The sequence below is a fragment of the Chionomys nivalis genome, chromosome 5 (genome assembly GCF_950005125.1).
Source record: "Chionomys nivalis chromosome 5, mChiNiv1.1, whole genome shotgun sequence".
Taxonomy (NCBI): domain Eukaryota; kingdom Metazoa; phylum Chordata; class Mammalia; order Rodentia; family Cricetidae; genus Chionomys; species Chionomys nivalis.
In genome coordinates this window covers 87,638,755-87,659,765 of record NC_080090.1, presented here as the reverse complement: position 1 = coordinate 87,659,765, position 21,011 = coordinate 87,638,755, and the positions used below count along the sequence as shown (strand labels likewise).

Below are 21,011 nucleotides of genomic sequence, written 5' to 3'. Positions count from 1 at the left end.
TGCCAAGTTCCAGGCTAGCTAGAACTATACAATGTTACCCTGACTCAAAAAATATAGTGACCCATCAAAAGGCCTGAAGAATAAATAGCAAGAAAAAGATACAGTAAAGATATGAGAAATGACCAAAGACACAAAGTCATTTGGCTTCTCAACTGAAAAAGTTTATAATCATTGCTATTGAATTTTCAGTTGGATCCATATGTTATATATAGGAAAATCTGTGAACAATTATACAATTATATCTTTAGTTTTTCCCTCTCTAGTTAATTAAGATGTCATCAGAAGCCTTGTAAGTAATGACAACTACATAGAGAAAATCACAGATGTGTTAGCAGATTTTTAAAATAAATAAAACCTTGGAAGATGGTTGAGACACACTGCCTGGCTCAGTGCTGGTCATTCACGCTAGAGAAAAAAATACCTACAAGTACCAAGATAGAATGGCATCATTCTGAAATTCACACACTATTTCAAATCATCAAACACTCCCTTTAGGAGCAGACATCTTCCAGGCACCAGACACAAGTACAGAAATTTGATATATAGCCAGTAAGTTACTAATTTCCAGTCAGAAGGAGTTACATATGTCAAGTACTAACAACCCATTAGTAAAAAAGGGCATCCATGAGGGTACCCCCCTTTTCTAAACACATGCTCTTGGGACAAACAGTCCCTTTATACAACTCATGATAACAATGAGGAAAATAGTTTGAAATCAAAGATAAATGGAACAAAGCCATACAGTCCTCAGAGCAGCTTATATAACATTACTACTTCTTATATGTTGTATCTCATGTTTATTCTCTGAGTAGCTGCTGAGTGACTGAATATGTATCCCCATGAGCTTGTGTGCTCCAAACCCAGACATATTAATAGCCAAGTTAATACTTCATTAGTGAAACTTTAAAGTGCTGGGTAGTATAAGAATGTTCTAGTCAGTTTCCAGGTTAGTAGGTCAGATTTTGAGTTTAGTTCCTTATGGAATTTGGATGAATAATGACTCTATTCCAGCAAGGAAGTATTTTGTATAAAGCACCCTAAGACCCAGATTCAGCTGTCACTTGATAGCCAGGTAATCTTAAATGACAAATGTACTGCGGGCTTCACATTTTCTTTTCCTGTTTAAAAATATAAATGGAAACAACAGATCCAATGCCTAATCATCTGGCTCCTGTTAACATTAAATCAAAATGATGTTCATGTAAAAGCTTTACTCACAGGAAGTATTCTCCAGCCATGATTCAGTATCACCATCACTTATTACTTTAACAACTGTTATTACTACTTGACAGCCCACTCAATGAATTTGCACTCACAAAACAGCACCAACAAAGTTGTAATTTTCCTAAAGACAAACACACCTCAAACTTCTCAGGTCTTCTCCTAAATATTACTATCAATTACGTTTGCTACATTTAGACTACGTCAGTGCACTAAATAGGAATATGTTTAGCTACTACTAACATATCACCTGGTTCTAGGGAAATTCCAAGTTCAGTAAATCTGTTGCACCCAACCTTGCCCAGACTTGAAAGGGAAAAAGTTTAAAGTGTAAAGAGAAAAGCCAGAGGGTACAAAAAATAGAATCATGCAATTTCAGGAGTAGAAGAGACTTTCAAGATGGTGTAGAGTCTAAACCAAACCTATCATTTTCCATGGGAGAAAAATGATACTCAGGGATCTTGAGGTCACCCAAATAGTGGTGGAACAAGACAAGGGCCCAGGTCTCTTGACTGGCAGCCATTTTCTTATTGTGGTGGTGGCTATATTTCAGTCAAAAAGCCGGAGTTAGTGTCTACAAAGACCTAGTACTGAAAGAGTTAATGGACAACGCTTGGCTCCCCAGAGCACAGAGCTATTCTAAGACAACACATAACAGGAATACCAAGGGTCCATGAACCCAGAGGGAGCAAAGCTGCTGGTGACTAGCGGCGCCAGAAAACATGTTGACACACTGCATGTGGTTATACATGAAAGGCAAGTGAAGAGAAAACAGTTTTGAATCCCACCCATTCTAATTTGGGACTAGCTCTAGGCACCTACCAGAGGGTTGTGCCATACCCGGTCACTCTGTAAAAGGACCTTTCAGTTCCTTCATTCTCTATTCTGTGGCTTTAGTTAAAATGTTTTCTGCTGTATAAGAACCATAACAGACATTTTAAAAAGAAAACTGTTACAGCACAGTAAGATCCAGGAGTCACTGTAGATGATCTGGGTCACTCTAAAATGGAAGACTCTCAATCTGGATTTAAATCCTACTATAGACCATTTCTAAGCAAGCATGTAAACTGCAACTTTCAAGAGCCAGGCTCCTAAGTTCCTAAGAGAGCAGTTTCTCTAAGTGACCTTGCAACAGAATCAATCACCTGGATGCTTGCTTAATCTGTGGACTGGAGTAATGCCCAGGAATTCTTTTAAAATAAGCATTTCAGGTAATTCTGCACACTGCAAAAAACACTTTAGAACTAATGTTCTTATAGGAATGTTTTTCAGTCAGTGGAAGAGGAGTCACTAATATAGCTAAAATAATGATTAACTTAAAACTAGCTTTCTTTTCCCCAATCCCCAATACCTAGAAAACAGTAGAGCAGAATAACAAAATACCACACAACAAGTGTGGTCAGTAGAAAGCATCCTGGGGCTGGCAAGATGGCTCAGTGACTAAGAGTGAGTATTGCTTTGTAAAGGACCCACATTTAGATCCCAGTACCCATGCCAGGCAGCTCACAACCACCTGTAACTCCAGCTCCAAGGGATCCAATGTCCACACACACACATAACTCAGTAATTTTTTTTTCAAAAAACAAGATATCAGTATATACTATATATAGAAAATTTTCTTTATTTTTGAAAGAGATGTTCTTGGTTAATAATATAAATGCACATTGTCTTGTATTTTTCTGCTCTTTTGTTGATTTGCTTCATTCTCCTAGCTGTTTGCTTTAATCAGGGTCTCACTATGTAGTCCAGGCTAGTTTAGAATTCATGTTCCCCTGCTTCACTTTCTCAAGTATGTGGATTACAGTTGTGCACAACCATGGCTGGCATATTTATCTATTTGTATGAGTACACCCGTGTGTTTCAGCTTATAATACAGGTTAGAAGTCTAAGGCAATGTCCTAAATTCAAAGAGATGGTAAGATACCCAAGCCCCTTTTAAGAATCTGAGAATCTCTTCAAAGTATTTTTTTCCAAAGACGGAAGTGAGGGAGAAAGGAGGAAGAAAGAAAATGAATTGAGGGGAGAGGTGCTGGGAAAAGGACTAATTGGGTAAGAAGTACTTGATGTGCAAGTGCAAGGTCCTGAGTTCAGATCCCCAACACACACACACACACATGTACGCGCGTGCGCGCGCACAAACACACACAAGGATGGTGATGCACATCTGTAACCCCAATATCGGAGAAAAGACAGGTAGAGAAAGGATTCTGGGAGTTTGTTTAGCCAGCTAGTCTAGCCAAAAGGTCAAGTTCTAGGTGAGAGAACTTGTCTTTAAAAAAACAAAACAAAAGCCGGGCGGTGGTGGCGCACGCCTTTAATCCCAGCACTTGGGAGGCAGGGGCAGGTGGATCTCTGTGAGTTCGAGTCCAGCCTGGTCTACAAGAGCTAGTTCCAGGACAGGCTCCAAAAACCACAGAGAAACCCTGTCTCGAAAAACCAAAAAAAAAAAAAAAAAAAAAAAAAAAATAACAGGTACCAAGGGATAAAGGAAAACACTAATGATCTCTGGCCTTCATACACTTATGTATGAAGGTGCACACCACCACCAACAACACACACACAGGAATTGGAAGGAGAGATAAAGCTAGGACAGTATTTGAACACAAACTTCCTAATTTCCATGTAAATAAAGAATTCCCTCAACTTCTGGAAGCCATTCCCTGAGAACCTCTTTTCAGGACAATCCTTAGAAGTGTTTAGCGTTCTGGTCACACTGGCATCCCATAATTACTATATTTTGCACTATCTTCTTCCTGACACTCTACAGTTGACAGCCACCAACTTTGTTGTGCATCTGAATAATAAATAGTCCCACTATGTGGATTTCTTCTTATATTTACAGTGACTAGAAATGCTGAGCTAAACAAATTTCTAAGGAACATGGAAAGAAAGAGGTTAGCAAGTTCCAAGAAGAAAGATTTTGAAAATGATGATATAGACACAATGTTACTTGTTTCCTAAGTGACATGCTTGATATCTACAGGAAGTACCTACACACACTAGGCAAGGCAGGCAGGCAGCAGAACTGGCTCCTTTTTTGCACTCTGATGGATAAAATCAATAGAAGAGCACCATCATTCTTTTTTTTTTTTAAATATTTATTTATTTATTGTGTATACAATATTCTGTCTGTGTGTATGCCTGCGGGCCAGAAGAGGGCACCAGACCCCATTACAGATGGTTGTGAGCCACCATGTGGTTGCTGGGAATTGAACTCAGAACCTTTGGAAGAGCAGGCAATGCTCTTAACCTCTGAGCCATCTCTCCAGCCCGAGCACCATCATTCTTAAGTGGATAACTTCTTGACCACTGACAGAAGTTGAACCTCATTTCCTTTATATGGTCAAAAGGACACAAATCTCTTAGCTTAAATAAAAGATTCAGAAGCAGTGCAATTAGAAAAATGTCAGCATCTCCAGCTTGGTTGTCAGTAGAGCAATATAAATAGCTAAAACCATGAACATGGAGGGAATGAAAATGGAGCAAAAGATTTAGGAACTAGTCTTTTCTAAGGAAGGCATACAAAGAAAAAGGGAAAGTGATGAGGGATTATGAGGGAAGAGGCAAGGGGAAATGAAGGAACTGAGAAGATAGAAAAACCAAACCCTAAAATGATTCTAAAATTTCCTGATCCTTTTTTAGCAATTTGTTTTTAGGCTATAGAAATGAGCACAGCATCAAAGATTTGAGCCCATCTGCATTTGAATTTAGGCTCCAGGAAGATTCAGAACAGCTGGAAACAGCAGCACTGACCAGGTTACAGGTATCTGGAGGAAAAAGAAATAGAATGAGTGTGTGGGAGGTGGAGGGATGAGGGTTAAGTAAGGCATTGGAAGGAGAATCTTGAAGTCATCCTCAGAGAGAAGGACAATAACCAGGTTAGAATTAGTGTAATAGTTGTTGGAGAAGCCAGTCTGTCTGGGTAAGAAAGCCAGCAAGGAAAAATAAGGGGCATTAGAACAGAGAGTTAGGGACAGTCTATCAACCAGGGTTAAAATTCTGCGGGGTTAGTTATCTACAGAAGAATGCCCATGTGTTATGAGCTGATGGTAAATGGTCTACATGATCACAGCACAAACCTGAGATAAAAACTGGATTCTGGTTCTGGCCCCCTAATTGTAAAAGACTGTTAGACTGCCCAGATGGAAGGGAGAAGGTAAGCAGAGTCATATGAAAAGAAACTGGCAGGAGCCCACATCCATAAACAGAAACAGGGAGACAATTCCACAGACAGCCCTTGAGTACATTCATCATCTGACTTATGTGATCCCATTGCTGACTTTCACTAATATCCTGACATAACCTATAGATGACCATGTCCCTTGTTTTTTCTTAAGCTTTTTTGCTTTTCCTCTTTTTTTCCTTTTCTTTTTGGTTTTTGAGACAGTTTCTCTGTGTAGCCCTGGTTGTCCTGGAACTCACTCTGTAGACCAGGCTGGCCTCAAATTCAGAGCTCTGATTCAGAGCACTGTCTCTCAGCGTTGAGATAAAGGTGTGCGCCACCACACATGGCACTTTCTTAAGGTTTTTTGATCTCTGGTCAAGAAAAGATTTGGAAGCAAGAATTTTAATTACGTTCTCAACCTGGAGAAGAAAAATTAAATATAAACAGAATTGTATTTCCAATAAATAATATGACTACAGTGAAAGTCTGAGGTTTGAGGGAGAAAGCACTAAGGAACAACTCTTTGAACACAATTTTGGCTGGAAAACAAAAACTTGAATACTCTAAGCCAGTATAAAAACTGAGTCAGTATTGTCAAAAATGTGAGTTAGCAATTACGAAACTACGTTCTGTCTACAGTCTAGGACAGAATAACTAATTAAATATATGATGGCTAATAGGACTAGACTCCTCACTGTTCAGAGAAGAGAATTACAAAAGTGGAAAGTGGGAACATTTAAATAAAACATTTGACATCAGAACAGAATGGAAGATTAATGTGAACTCACAGGTTTTAATATAAATAAGTAGAGATAGTTCCTGGATTAATAATGGTTGAATTTAAACTTTTTTTTTCTTTTTACTTCACAATGGTGTCAAAGCAATAAGCATTCAGCAGAAACTATATTCTGAATTTTGAGTTTTAATTTATTCCTGGATAGCCACAGGCAGTATGACTCTGGTGATTCTGGGTAATCACCAACTTGTGATCACAAGTATAAATAATTAATACTCCAAAATGTGCTATATTGCTAAGTTATGGAGCTTATTAAATTAAGTGTATTAAATGCACTTTCAACTTATGATATTTCCAGCTTACTATGAATTTATCAGAATGTTATCCTATCATAAATAGAGAAGCATCTAAATATAAATGGAGAAAGTATAAGTATATGGGTGCTAGTTCCTAGACTACCTCTGTCTACTACCTTTGCTGACAGAGATAAACAGTTAAACTCTAGTAACAAATAGCATGCATAAGCAACCATTGTTTCTAGATCAAATTCCATACTAAATGCAATCAGGACTCTCTAAAGAAATGACTTTCTAGAACAGAAACAAGCAGGCTCAGTCTGAGCCTGGACCATTTCACACTACAAAGAAATGAAAATAAGACATGTCATAATGACACAGGATCCAGCTTGACATAACGTCAATAATCAAGTGAGACACATGAACACAGAGATGAATAAAAATGTTAAGGTAAACTACTGAAGGAAATAAAAATCCAGTCCACAGTGCTATAAACAACCAGACAAAAAATGGAAGTGATGTAAAATCACTTCCTTCTACAAAATCCCATGCAAAAAAATGTATAAGGACTCAGAGAATTAGAAAAATAACTCTTTGGTAACTATCCTCCTCCTCCTAATAAAATTATTCAAGCAAGAATTATCAATAGATGATAAAACTACTGGTAATTATACACAGAATTAAAATATCTCCATGATATGTCCTTTAATTTCAAAGCACAGGACAGAATAGCTTTAAGAGTTAAATAAAAAATTAAGAAACCTGATATATAGCACTTGATCAAAGTTATTAATATCAGTAACAGAGCAAATCACCAACAAGTGGCATACTGAGCAAACCATGACAGCGACCCTACAGCACTTCCACCAAAGCTTGTCACCCGAATTAAACCACAGACAGTATTATCACAAGATTAGAAATAGCAAATTCAGTAGCAATTTTTGGGCCAAATGCTTTAAAAAATGTTATAAAATACAAAGACTTAGAAGTTACTCTTCATTAAAGGACACTCAGCGATAACCACACAGCTGTGAATCTTCCTTTGTCAAGAGGACTTTAAACAACTGGTAAAATCTGAATGACTATGGATTAAGTATTAGCATGGTGATCTTCACGTTCTGATTTTGACAATCACACTGCAACTATACTAGAAAATAAGTATAATTTTGGCAGACACCCACTGAAATATTTAGGGATAAAAGAGTACCATGTCTACAAGTTATTCTGAAGTGTTTCAGGAACACAAACACGGTAAATTGCACATGAAAAGAAAAAGAAATATATGAAGTAAGTGTATGCTATGTTAACCATACTTTCAATCTGGGTAAAATGGTATATGCTACTCTTTGTATTATTCTTAAATTTTTTCTATAATTATACAATATAATTAAATATAAAATTAAAAATTGTCAAAGATTCCACTCTGGAAGAAAGTGAAGCCATTTCTCTTCTCTCTCCTTTGTCATTAATTATATGTTACTCTGGCTTTTTGGATAAACTGATCTCCACATGACTCAAGAACCTGCGCAGAATTGATGATGAAAATGAAGCCAAGTGTTTATTTGAGTGTCTAAAAATATTCCTCAACAATCTTGGTTCTTCAGCTTGAACTCCGTGCCTTTATGGGAACACAAAAATACACATACATACTTATATTATTTCACATTAATCAGTAACCTCCATTAATTAAAATAGTATTCCCTTTTATAGCTATGAATATGTGTTATTACCATAAAGAAGCTGCTTTGGCCTATTGCAGGGCAGAATATAATTGGCGGGAAAACTAAACTGAATACAGGAAGAAAGAAGGTGGAATCAGGCAGACGCCGTGTAGCTACCCAAGAAAGCAAGATGTAAGGTAACCACAAGCCTTGTGATAAAATATAAAATAATAGAAATGGGTTAATTTAAGATGTAAGAGCTAGCTAGGAATATGCCTGAGCCATTCACTGGCCAAACAGCGTTGTAATCAACATACTTTTCGTATGATTATTCGGGTCTGGGTGGCTGGGAAACAAAAGCACAGTGTCTATTTACATGGCAGCTTATTCTACTACCTGTATTTCATTCCTGGCAGAGCCCTGGCATACATGAGCACTCAGAAATGTTTGGCTAAAGAACTGGAGAAATGGCTCAACAGTTGAGAGCACTGGCTGCTCTGCTAGAGGACCTGGGTTCAATTCCCAGCACCCACACGGCAGTTCACAACTGTCTGTAACTCCAGTTCCGGGGGATCTGACACCCTCGCACAGACACACATGCAGGTGAGACACCAATGCAAATAAAATAAAAATAAGTTATTTAAAAATTAACAAAAAAAAACAAGCCTACTAGGATTGGTATTCATTTACTTTCTAAACTTCTGGACAGAACAGCCAGAAGTGACCTGCTTTCAGAATCATACACGTCCTTACAACACATCCTTAGTCCCCAAATAACAAGTGATCTTAATCAAAGATTTTCAAAACAGTTGTTTCTGTCTAAATAAAGTGGCACAAATGTGCCCAAATCTGATATATTGTCTTTCTTCATTTGATTAAAGGTGAGAAGCTTTCCAAACATTTGTTTGTTTATTTGTTGTATCATATACTGCATATGCATTTTTCCATTCTGGATTTTCTAACTAGGCTGTGAAGTATAAGGGTTCTAGGCACTCATGCTTAGTACATATACCTGGAATCTGGGTGATGGGGATAAGGGAAAGGCAGCACTCAGGGTTGGGAATGTAGCTCTGAGGCAGAAGGCCTGCTTAGCATATGTGGGATCCTGGATTAGAGCTCTGGTACCATAAAAAGAGGAGGAGAGAGAAAGAGAGGGGCAGAACTGAAACTACTTAAAGTCATTCCATCTTGACCTATCTCTAACTGGTGGTGATTAATGATGTAATGGGAATCTTGCAAAATCAGCACTAAGAAAGTACAAAAATAAGCTTAGCATCTAAGAAAAGGGCCGTGTATCCTAGCACTCAAGCAGGAAGGAGGATCATGGGTTCAATAGTGAGACTCTGGCCTAAAAATACATACATACATACATACATACATACATACATACATACATACATACATACATATATATATATCCTAGAAAAGTGCATAACACAGAAATCTGTACATTGTAAGAATCCATACCACTTTGAAGGTACTAATGAAGAGAATCTATGCTGTGCAGCTGTCTGAATATGTTGTGGCAAGGAAGAGCACACAAGAAAGGGGCTAACAAAGTCAGAGGTGTACAAATGAGGGGTATAAGGGGGAGGAAGGTAGAAAATCAATATACCATTGAAGCTGAGCCTTTCTTACTGTGCTTGCCTCCCTGGGTGCCTCTCAGTCTCTATTCAGAGTCCATTCAATAGTGCTTTGTGTTCTAAGGAAATCTGTCAGAGGCATTTCCACCTGTACATTGCAAAATCAGTCCCTTACAACTTTCTCCTCTTGCTGAATCCCCAAGACACTGCCTATAAATTCAAAGAATTTCAAGCATCAACAGAAACCTCAACCTCCACCCCCTAGAACTCAGTTAGGAACATCTGTTGTTTACAAAGGTTCAGACTGAGAGCTGCCAGACTTGTTCTACAGCCTCTACTTTAACACTAGAGGTTGCCAGGAAGGGATGTCTGAATTTCATGCAAGGATGCCCTGTTCCCATCACTTAAGCAGAAATAGACTAAAACGGCTCAGTATTTTACCACTAAATATAATCCTAACTTGTTCGGTTTGTTCTGATCCTGTGTACCAAAAATGTTAAGATGCAGACCTATTTCATTGATCCTTTCAGAATGTAAAACACGAGGAGCAGTAAGTTAGTAAGTAGAAGAAACAGGAGGTAGCAGAATAAAGCTATCCTGCTGCAATGAAAAATTCAAACCCTACTTTTTCTCAGCCTCCTTAAATCCTTCATTAACACAGAGCCCTTCCCACATGATTCCACATCTCCTCACAGTGTGAGACTTCAGCGCAGCAGAGGACTAAGATATTAAAGTCTTTACTTCAATTACCATGGGACCAAATTTAATTGAGAACATAATTGTGCTATCTTTTACTTTTCTTTGGCTGAACCAAGTATGGGTCCCTTCTTGAATATTCTGCCATCTCTCTCTTCTCAGGAACTACTAGTACCTGCTTTAAATGGTATTCTATTTTTAGATTCATGTGCCTGTGTGGATATGCACTATTATTCTCTTACAATCTTCTGACTTTCCCCAGCCAACAATAAAAAATAAAACTGTGCAGCAGAAACTGTCTTTTCTTCTTATCTTGGAAACCCTCCCACTTAACACAGTTCCCAACAAGAAGGCATGGCTTTTGTCTTTAAATGAAAACTAGGTCAAAGACAATGCATTTAATTGGCTGTGAATTGTTAAGAATTAAAGATCCAGAGATGGAGCTACACACTGCTCCCTGGGTTTACTGCTATGCTTACAACAGAGATTCCTGTACTATAATTTTCCTATCCCCCATGTCAAAGGACATGCCTACTGTGGAATGAAAAGCTTGAAGTGTGACCTGCTTACCCTATAGTGTCAGATCCTAGGAAGCATAGGAAGCTCTTGGAAGTCCAGCATATCCCCAGATGCTCATAAAAGCGTGTTTTGCTGTTGACCCATCTATCATTCTCTATCCCAGAACAATGAAATAAACCCATTTAAGTAGAAGTGTGGCAGCTTTTAATTGGCTTCCTGAGACCAGGAATCCAGTAACCACATTTGTTGCTGCACTGGCCTGCTAGCCTCCATGGAGAACACTCCAGGACGTTAAACAGAACTGGTTTTCTACCTACTCAGGTGACACTACTCTTTACAGAAACCCCAATAGTTTCTTGCTACACTCTTCCTGTGGTGGTGGCAATTCTATCAGCTAATTTCTACTGAGTACCTACTATGTATAGGTGCTAACTTAGTACTTTACATACTATATTAATCCTGAGACCAGCTCCTCAAGGTATTACTCTCCACACGTCATGGATGTGGAAACTGATGCTTAAAGGGTTAAATGACTAGCTCAAGCTATACGGAGAAGAGATCAGGTTTAGACTTAAGTTTACCTGGTTCAAAGCTTGGGAGTGTTGTTTTTCTACTAAGTTGCAAAGCATTGCAAAAAGCTTTCAAGAGAATTATTTTTCAGTTCCAAAGACTGGTCAATCACCCTTGTTGATACTCAAGTTGCCTTCTTATGAACTCCTATCTACCTTTATCCTCCCACCACCTTTTTATTTTTTTATTAGTTCTTTGAGAGTTTTATATATGCTTTATTCACCCCCCAACTCTTCCTAGATCTATTCTATTCTTGTCCTTATACATCCAACTTTGGATTCCTTCAAAAGAAAAAAGAAAAAAACAAGACCAATCTCTGCTGTGCTGTTCAAATTTTCTTGGATGTGTGGTCTTCCACTAGAGTTTGATTGACTTAACAGGAGCTACTTTCAGAGAAAACTGTTCCCCTCTCTCTCCCAGCAGCTAGCAATTGCCAACAGTGTCATGGCTAAGGGAGGAATTTTGTGTCCAACTCCCATCTCCATATTGGGGCTTGGTCAAGCTTAGGCTTGCACAGGTCTTGTATATGCTGTCACAACTGCTTTGAGTTCATATGTGCAATGGTCCTGTGTCCAGAAGACATTGTTTCTTTGCAGTCATCCACTACCTCTGGCTTTGACACTTTCCACTCCTCTTCTGCAATGATCCCTGAGCCTTGGAAGGAGAGAAGGCAGTAGATATGTTCCATTTAGGACTGAGCACTCTGCAGTCTCCTTTTGCCAACTGCCAACAACTCCTTTAAAAAATACAAGCTATCATCTAAAGTTCTATATGGAATGGGCCAGTGGAAAACATACGAAGGAATTTCTTGGTAATGTCTCAGTAATAGTAACTTGAGCCACAGGGAAGGGAGGCCAACTCGTGCTTAACACCAGATGCTGCTACATCTGGGCAAAACTTTCCTGGGGGATGTGCTAGTCCTAGGAAGTCATGGAGTTCTTCCTTTCAACAACTTTGTTTCCTATTGCTGCTGTCCTCCTTAGGTCAAGCCAAACTCAAAGAGAATCTCTGTTCTCTCTGATTCTCCACCTTTTTTCTCACTTGCAGTCAGAGCTATAATATTCTTCATGGCCAGTTGATTCTGCTTTTCAACCAATGTCATCTTGTGAGAGTAGTAAAGAACTTTCAACTTGACCTTGAAGAAAGACTGCATTTAACAGAAGGAAAGCACCTACAGCACCTTTGTACATACATAGGCCAGGCCTGAGACCAAGCACATGAGCTCTCTAAGAATTTTTCTTAATTAATTTGTACTTAGTTTTTCACTGAAGGGAGTGCTAAAGTTGAATATCTATCAAATTCTATTATTTTATATTTCTTCATGTTTGACTATTTTACCTGCATGTATATCTGTATATCATGTTGAAGCCTGATACTCCCAGAGGTCAGAATAGGGCATCAGATCCTATGGAATAGGGATTACAGAAGGTTATGAGTGACCATGTAGGTGTTAGGAACTAAACCCAGGTCCTCTAGAGGAACAACCAGTGCTCTTAACTGCGGAGCCAACTCCCCACCCAGCCCTCTACCAGATTCATGAGATACGAAGGCCAGGCTCTCTTGCATCCTTCCTAAAAGTAACATAACTCATAGAGACCAAATAGGTAAAATTACTTTCTGTGTGTCTACCTTCAGATAATGCTAATTTAATATTAGCAAAAGTAAAATACTGGGTTTTTTTTGGGGGGGGTGCCTCAGTTATGGTCCCTTTAATTTCTTTGGGATCCCTCTTCTAAGAGGGATTTAATTTAAAAATGTCCAACAAATATTTATTAAGGAAAAGGAAAAGATGGAGAAAAAAGATGTTAACAACAGATTATTAAGCAGCATAAGGTCTGTGTAACGAACACAGCAGGATAACCAAGCACACTGCTTTTCTAAAACTCCACATGGGGTGGGAGTTGGGGAGAGAAACTACCTCAAAATAAAACAAAGATATTAGTTATTAAAAGTAGGAGATCAAAACCAAATGAACTGAAAAGTAATTTACAGCAAGCCCATCTAAAAGAAAAGAAGAAAAGAAAAGCCAGCACATTATTAATTAGAACCCTTCAGAATCCTGTGGGGCAACATTAGCACAAATTCCACTGAAAGAGGCAATCAAAGGCTCAACAACAAATAGGAATCCATTTATGCTCTTCAAAGAGTAAAAAATATGCAGAAATATCTTCCATATGAAGGCTTCCTACTGTCACATAATATTTTTTCCCTGCTTTTAATCAAACAAGCCTGACAAAATCAGGGGACAGGGAGGTCATATTACCTGTCTTAAAGCAAAAGGTAGAATGAGTAATCTCCCTAGTTATCTGTAGCATCTCTCACTGTCTGGAGAAGAGGAATGGAACCGTCAGGTCAGATTTTGCATGAGTCAAGCTACATAGGCTTTAATGAGCACATCTGTACTGAGCACGTGGGGAAGGACAAAAGGTGAATAGGCACAAAGAACAGAAAGCACAGCCGCCAGGGTGACACGGTAATGGCTTCCAGGGAAGAAATTTCCAAGAGAAGATGAAAATAAGTAGTTAGGCAATATTTGTTCCTAAAGTGCCACTTAAACTATAACAAAACAACCATCCTAACCTAGGATGGATGACTGAAATGGAGCCAGAGTAATAGACAGGCCTGGAAAAGGTTGGATGAATCCATGTGCACTGTCTTCAGCCTAGCCAACCTGCTCTATCCCAAGTTGAATAAATTCCACATCCCAGAGCGGGATCTATCCAGAGCTGCGCTGGCAGCTGTTCTCCTGGCAGCACAGGCAGACAAATTCATGGCATTACTGGGCCAACAGCTGCTACAGCTCTGGGGGAAGTGACAAGTGCCTGCTGAGAATGAACCATTCTGGGACCAGTCACAGAGTCAGCAAAACTGAGGCTACAGTTTGCTGGCTCAATGAAGATACAGTACACTTCCTACTCCAAAGTTTAGAGAACCAAAAAGTGCTTTCTCTATCCCAGCTTGTTTGACTCAGGTGGTTCCTGTCTTCACATGTTGTTCCATCTTTTCTGTTCCCAAGGGCATGACTTCTATGTTGGCTCATATCACCCTCCCCACTGGACCATGCCTCCCTACAATGCCCTTTCATCTAGTCTTTCTAAAGCATAGATAATTCGTTTCTTGCTCAGAAATTGTTAGTAGCTACTTTATCCTTATAAAACAAAGTCCTAACCTATTGGCCAATATTCATAAACCTCTGTAATCTCTGGTTTACCAACTTTTCCAAGGTGAGTTAGTATTATAGTTATATTTCATATCATTCAGAGAAGCAGATAAGTTACCCCCAGCCATGTTTTCCTCACCTCTAGGCTGTTGGTGACACTACTGTCTATCTAAAATGATTCTTTCTTCATCTCTTCATTCCTCTCTAAGTTCTTTCACTGTATTATTATATAGAATCTTCAGGAATAATATATAGCATTGGCAGTTTTATTTTCCCATTCCTATCCACTGAACTTCACCTCCAACCAGAACAAATCACTCTCTTATGTGCACTATGTATGGTCACATACCGTCCTTCCATATACCATGACACATAGACAATATTGCAAACACTGTCCCTCAACATCTCTCCCTTTATAGAGACTACTTTCTAGGTCACCTAAGTTAATAAATATATTTTCTAGTTTCCCTTACAGCACAGCATAACCATGTGACTAAGTTCTGTCCAGCTGGATATGAGTTAAAGGCATGTATGTGCCACTGTCAGACTATACCTTTAAAGAATAAAGATATAGCCGGGCGGTGGTGGCGCACGCCTTTAATCCCAGCACTCGGGAGGCAGAGGCAGGCGGATCTCTGTGAGTTCGAGACCAGCCTGGTCTATAAGAGCTAGTTCCAGGATAGGCTCCAAAACCACAGAGAAACCCTGTCTCGAAAAACCAAAAAAAAAAAAAAAAAAAAAAAAAAAAAAAAGAATAAAGATATAGTGCTCTCTTGCCCTGCTGTTTTTCTGAATTGATGAAATGGGATATGGTAAGAAAGAGCTACTTTGGGCATACAAAGTAGAATGGACACATTCTAGGGGTGGGACAAGGAGCCTGACACTGTCCTGACTGGCTAGCAAACTATTATCTACAGAAAAATATATACCTATCTTTTACAAGCAATTATTATTCAAGGTTTACTATAGCATCCACACCTTTCTTAACCAAACTAGTCATGTCTAAAATGCCTTTTATGTATACACCCCCAAAAAGAAGAAAAGAACAAAAATTTTGGTGCTACATACAAAATGTTGCAGGAGCACAACTGCTTATAGCACATAAACATCTGAGCACTAGGCTGTCTTCTGCTACACAGAAATGAGGAGGAAAAGGGAAAAATGAAGGTTCCATTACAGTGTGATGCTAACAAGTAGCGGTCTCATACTGCATTAGTGAGACAAGGCAGAAGTTAGCCAAGTGGACTGTTCAGATGACCACTGGACTTAAGAAAGTAGACCATAGAGCCAGGCGGTGGTGGCGCACGCCTTTAATCCCAGCACTCGGGAGGCAGAGGCAGGCGGATCTCTGTGAGTTCGAGGCCAGCCTGGTCTACAAGAGCTAGTTCCAGGGCAGGAACCAAAAACTACGGAGAAACCCTGTCTCGAAAAATTAAAATAAAAAAAAAAATAAAAAAAAAAAAGAAAGTAGACCATAGGTTTAATTGTGGGGAAAAAGAAGAAAATGAGAGGAAAAAGGTACAAAAGGCTTAAAAATAACAAATGAAATATAATTTAGAATTTCACATATACATTTATAAGGGCAAAACCCATTTATTCCATATAAAACTGAGAGACTCTCAACTATCTGATTTTTGTTGATATTTTTAGGAATAAATTAGTCTGAATACAGAATGCTGTCTGGAGTTCTTGTTTAGTTTTTCTCCATCTTATCCTTATTATGTGCATTTGTTCTTATGACTCATCTCTTCTTGTAGTAGGCTGTACTATGTGAAATTACTATTATGTGACCATTTTTGATCTATAAAAACCAGCAATTCAGATGTTCCAGTCTAAGAGAAGAAAGCTTTTTGTTTTCAGACTTTTTAAAAAGATTTAATTCGTGTGTGTGTGTGTGTATGTGTGTGTGTGTGTGGTGTGTGAATGAATACAGTACCCAGAGAGGCCAGAAGAGAGAAGGAGAGAGTACGTGTGTGCTTTTGTGTGTGTGTGTGTGTGTGTGCTTTTGTGTGTGTGTGTGTGTGCTTTTGTGTGTGTGTATGTGTGTGGTGGTGGTGGTGGTGGTGTGAATGAATACCGTACCCAGAGAGGCCAGAAGAGGGCAACAGACTTCTGGAGCTACAGATGGGTGTGAGCTGCCTGACATGGGTCTAGGAAAGCAATCTGGATCCTCTAAAGAGCAGGAAGCACTCTTAACCACTGAGCTGTCCCTCTAGCCTTCAAGCTTATCTTGCTCTGCTTTGCTTCTTTCTCTCAGAATGCCTTCAGCCCAAACTGTTAGTAAAAAAAACTGCTAAAACTAACTCGGATCAAGCTTGAAACACTTCTAGTTCCCTGACATATAAAACCCTCCCACCTTTGACCTGCCGGGGAAAAGGCACTGACTCCTTTTTAGTCCTTTTTAGAATTTTCTATCTTCCTAGCAAAAATATTTACTACCTGCCAACACTGGGAGACTTCTTAAGCCTTAGATTTTTGGCTCTTGGTTCTTATTTTCTCTTCTAAATTTACAATATTGTTTACACTACAGATTTAATATGTATCCCTGCTCAAAACCATTTAGCTCAGTAGTACCACATCTCAACTTGGGTACCTGAAATCCTTACAGTGCCTCAAACTCAACTACTGAAAGCAGAGTCACTATTCAAAGCACCTGTTTCCTCCATGCCCTTATGTTATAGAGGACACCACAATTCTTCTGATTGCCAGGTTAGAGATACCAGGTCACCTAACCATTTAGATTATTTTTATCCAATCAGTTATCCAATCCTGTCTAAATTCTCAAATACCTCTATTCAAGAATAGTGCTATCATAAAAGGCTAAAAGGCTCACCAAAGGCTTGTGTGGTAAAGGCTTGTTTACTGCTGGACAACAGCAGAGCCTTTAGGAGGTAGGATCTATTAATAGGAGGCTAGGACACTGGGGGATTGTCTTTGATGGAATCCTAACCTCATCCTCTCTCTGTTTTCTGACTATCATGAGGGAACAGGCCTCCTCCTCCTCCACATGCTACATACCACCACAGGGCTCCCCAAAAGTAGATCAAACAACTATGGACTCAGGACCTCTGGAACCATGAGGCAAAACAAAACAAAACACTTTTCCTCTTTACAGTTTATTTATCTCAGTTATCTGGTCTTAATAACAGAAAGCTGACTAACACAAATACATCCCTACTGCTCCTTTCTAGACACTATCCAATTCTATATGTACTACCCTCAAAACTTAACATACTTCTCTTGGATGTAAAAAAAAATTATATAATTTTACCCATATTTTTCCTTGGGTCTGTCTCAATACAACATCCTCAAAGGTTCATTACCGCAGGGCATGTCAAATGTGAGCTTCTATGCTTGCTATCAAAGCATTATCTATCCTTTGGGACTCATTCTACTTACTTGACCTTGTTTTTCACTGTTTTTGAAAATATTCATTTTCTCCTACCTTTATTAAAGTCCCTTTTCCTATATAGTTTGCATGGCTCTTTTACTTGTTAACCAAAAATTCCAAAGCTTATCTTATTACCATAGGAATGAGCACAATCACAATACCTAGCAGGTATTAAAAGGAGCTAACAATTGGATTATTACTTAGGACAATATGGGAATTGGCTGGAATAAATCAAGCACGAAGTAATGGTCAAAGGAGAATAGAAATGGCCCCCTTTTCTAGGTCCTTCAACCACCTGAATTATAATTCCATAGTACTTACTCACCCAACTTTAAATTACCTGACTGTAATTTGTTTACTTCCCATCTCCTCATTCTAATTAAAAGGCCACGTGGAAAGGACACGCTTGCTCTCTGTCATATCTCAAGGCACTATGAAGGAGTTCAAGGAATGTGCAATGGATATTAGTTGGATGAATGCTCAACAATCTTTCCTTTGGGGCTATCTAGGAAGACAAAGGGAATTAGCTGGAATGAAGGGGAGCAGGAGAGGGTAATGTGGTGGTATGGTGGCAGTATAAGTAAATATAATTGAAATACATTGCATACATGTGTAAAATGTCATAATTAAACCTATTACTAGCTACACACACACACACACACCTTAGACCACTGGCTGACATACATTAGCTTGGCTCGCTATTTATTCTGATCTCTTTTAGACAGAGAACTGCCCATTAAGACTGATGTGAAAAAGGAAGACTTCTTGAGGGATTTCAACAAATTTGAAGCTGTAGGTTCAGGAAGCAACCTGGATCTAAGAGGTACTCTTTGCTTCCCTGCAACTCAGACCACACTCTCAAAGTTTCTAAAAGCAATTGCTATGAAGTCCTACTTAAATTGCTGGTCCTTGGTACTTCGTGTCTTGGCTAAAAAGCGCTCGGCTAGCTTCTCCAGGTTTCGAGAGTAGTCCATTTCAATCTCAGCCTTCTTGCGGAAGAAGTCTTGCAGGTCCTGCAACAGCTGCACCCGGAGTTCACACTGCTGGTCTAAGCATTTCATCTGCTCTGTGAGCTGAGCCCGGATCTCTGCAAGACAACAAAAGAATGTGGTCAGAACAACAGCTCTAAATATACACTACACTACACACACACACACACACGCACGCACACACGCACACACGCACACACGCCCCTTCCTTTCATTCACTGTTCCCTGTACCCTGGGATATCAAAGTCCTTAATGACATAGCCTACAATTGAAACTGACCATAGAATGTGAAGTACCTTCAAAAACCTCCAACTCTTTTTGGACCACTGAAGACTATCTGTGATCAAGAATCTGTTCAATTTGTTAGAATAAGTTCTATAATAGACAAAATAACATCCAAAACTAAATATTCATAAAGCAGTTAACTGTTTCTAACACCATCCAGAATTTGGGTTCTTTTCTGGCAAGGAGCCCAAATGAATAATCAGATGAATCATGTTACCCCCATTTTAAAGGCTGAGTACTAAGTCTTAAAGAAGACAAACTATTAAATCACAGTAAGCTGGGATTCAAAGGCAGACAAATGACTGTTTTTTACACTTTTCCTCGTCATTTCAAAATGTTTTTCGGTATCTTTATGAAGTATGGTAAGGAACAATCATTGAACTTTCATGGAGGTGGAAAGATGTCTTTTCTAGATCCAAATGGCAGCAACCAAGAACAAACATGTACTATGACTTCTAAAAAAAAAAAAAAAAATCACATTCCAGGTCAATTGGTTTCATAATTTCAAATATTATAGAAAGTAAATATTCAAGAAGCTATCTCTAGAACTGGAGGAGTAGCATAATAATGGTGGTAAATGACTTAGGAAGAGATTTTTTTTTTTTTCTGAGATCCCACTTGTTCCATCCTCACAGAGGCCTGAGATCCTCTGCTCTGTTCCAGCTAGAACTGCCTGCCTGGCAGATTTCCTACCCAGTTCTTGCATAGGACTAGCAACACAACCACTGTGGAACCACAGCAATGGAAGCTTCAGAGGCAACTGGATCTGTCTTGAATACACTACATGTTTTACTGATTAGAGATTTGGCATTCACGACAAATAGCCTGCCAACACTGGGCTGATTTCTTGTCCAGAGTGGGCCTACAGTGCATGTCCAGCTTATTCTACATCCAGTTCCCCATTAGCATGAAAATAGAGCAATCATTCTCATCCCTTTTCTCTACCAGCACACTCACCTCCAGCAAGACTCCAACTTGAGGTTGAAAAGAAGTACTACACTATGCCTTTCCTGATGTATGCTTCAGATTCATTTCCCACAGCATTGGCAGATGGAGAAGGAGAAAAGTGACGATGTCACATGAGTTCCAGACAAAATTTTGGGATAAGGACCATAATGCTGAAAACTTTGCAATCACTCCTTTCTTAAAGCAATAAGGATTGACAAAGCTGCACTGGGTTTTGCCTAAGAGTACCTGAAGTCCATCATCTATCCCCATCTTTATTGCTTCTGTTTCTGCAGGTATATCAGTACATGACAGACATAGCTGGTCCTTTGCAGGTGACCCTAGGTAATCTCTAAAAGCAATCCTCTTCCTCATCTCTATTCAGTCCTGCAGTAACCCAACCTGAACTGAAACTGAGCACTGCAGGATTGTTTCCAGCAAGTAGAATACTTCACAGAAAAGCCGTTGCCTACCTCATCACTCATCAAAGCTCTCTTGTTCTGCATAGTCTGGAGTCTGATTACAAGGGGTGTAGGGCTGTGTGTGTGTAAGAGATTTACAGAGGTTATGCCAGGAATCCGGTTCTTGTCAGAGATTTCTGGGTCTCTTAAGGATAAAAGTCGTTGTTATGATCATTCTTAGAAGCAACTGCCCCTTTGTACAAATTAATGAAAATCTAGCAATAACTGCTAGTATATTGGAAGACTGTGGGTACAGATCATTCATGAGTCATCAATATTATTTAAAAACCTACCCATTAAATAAGAATCATCTCTTAGAGTAAAATGGCTGTC

The 21,011-nt window shown here is 39.1% G+C and overlaps 1 protein-coding gene across 5 annotated transcripts in view; it reads right to left on the bottom strand.

The window, feature by feature from the left end:
* Srgap2 (SLIT-ROBO Rho GTPase activating protein 2) overlaps positions 1–21,011 on the bottom strand; it is a 219,951-nt gene that overhangs the window by 112,426 nt on the left and 86,514 nt on the right. For all 5 annotated transcript variants that reach the window (XM_057769172.1, XM_057769170.1, XM_057769174.1 and 2 more), the window contains exon 3: positions 18,893–19,085. In XM_057769172.1, the coding sequence (XP_057625155.1) occupies positions 18,893–19,085 (193 nt within the window). The remainder of the gene's footprint in view (positions 1–18,892; positions 19,086–21,011) is intronic.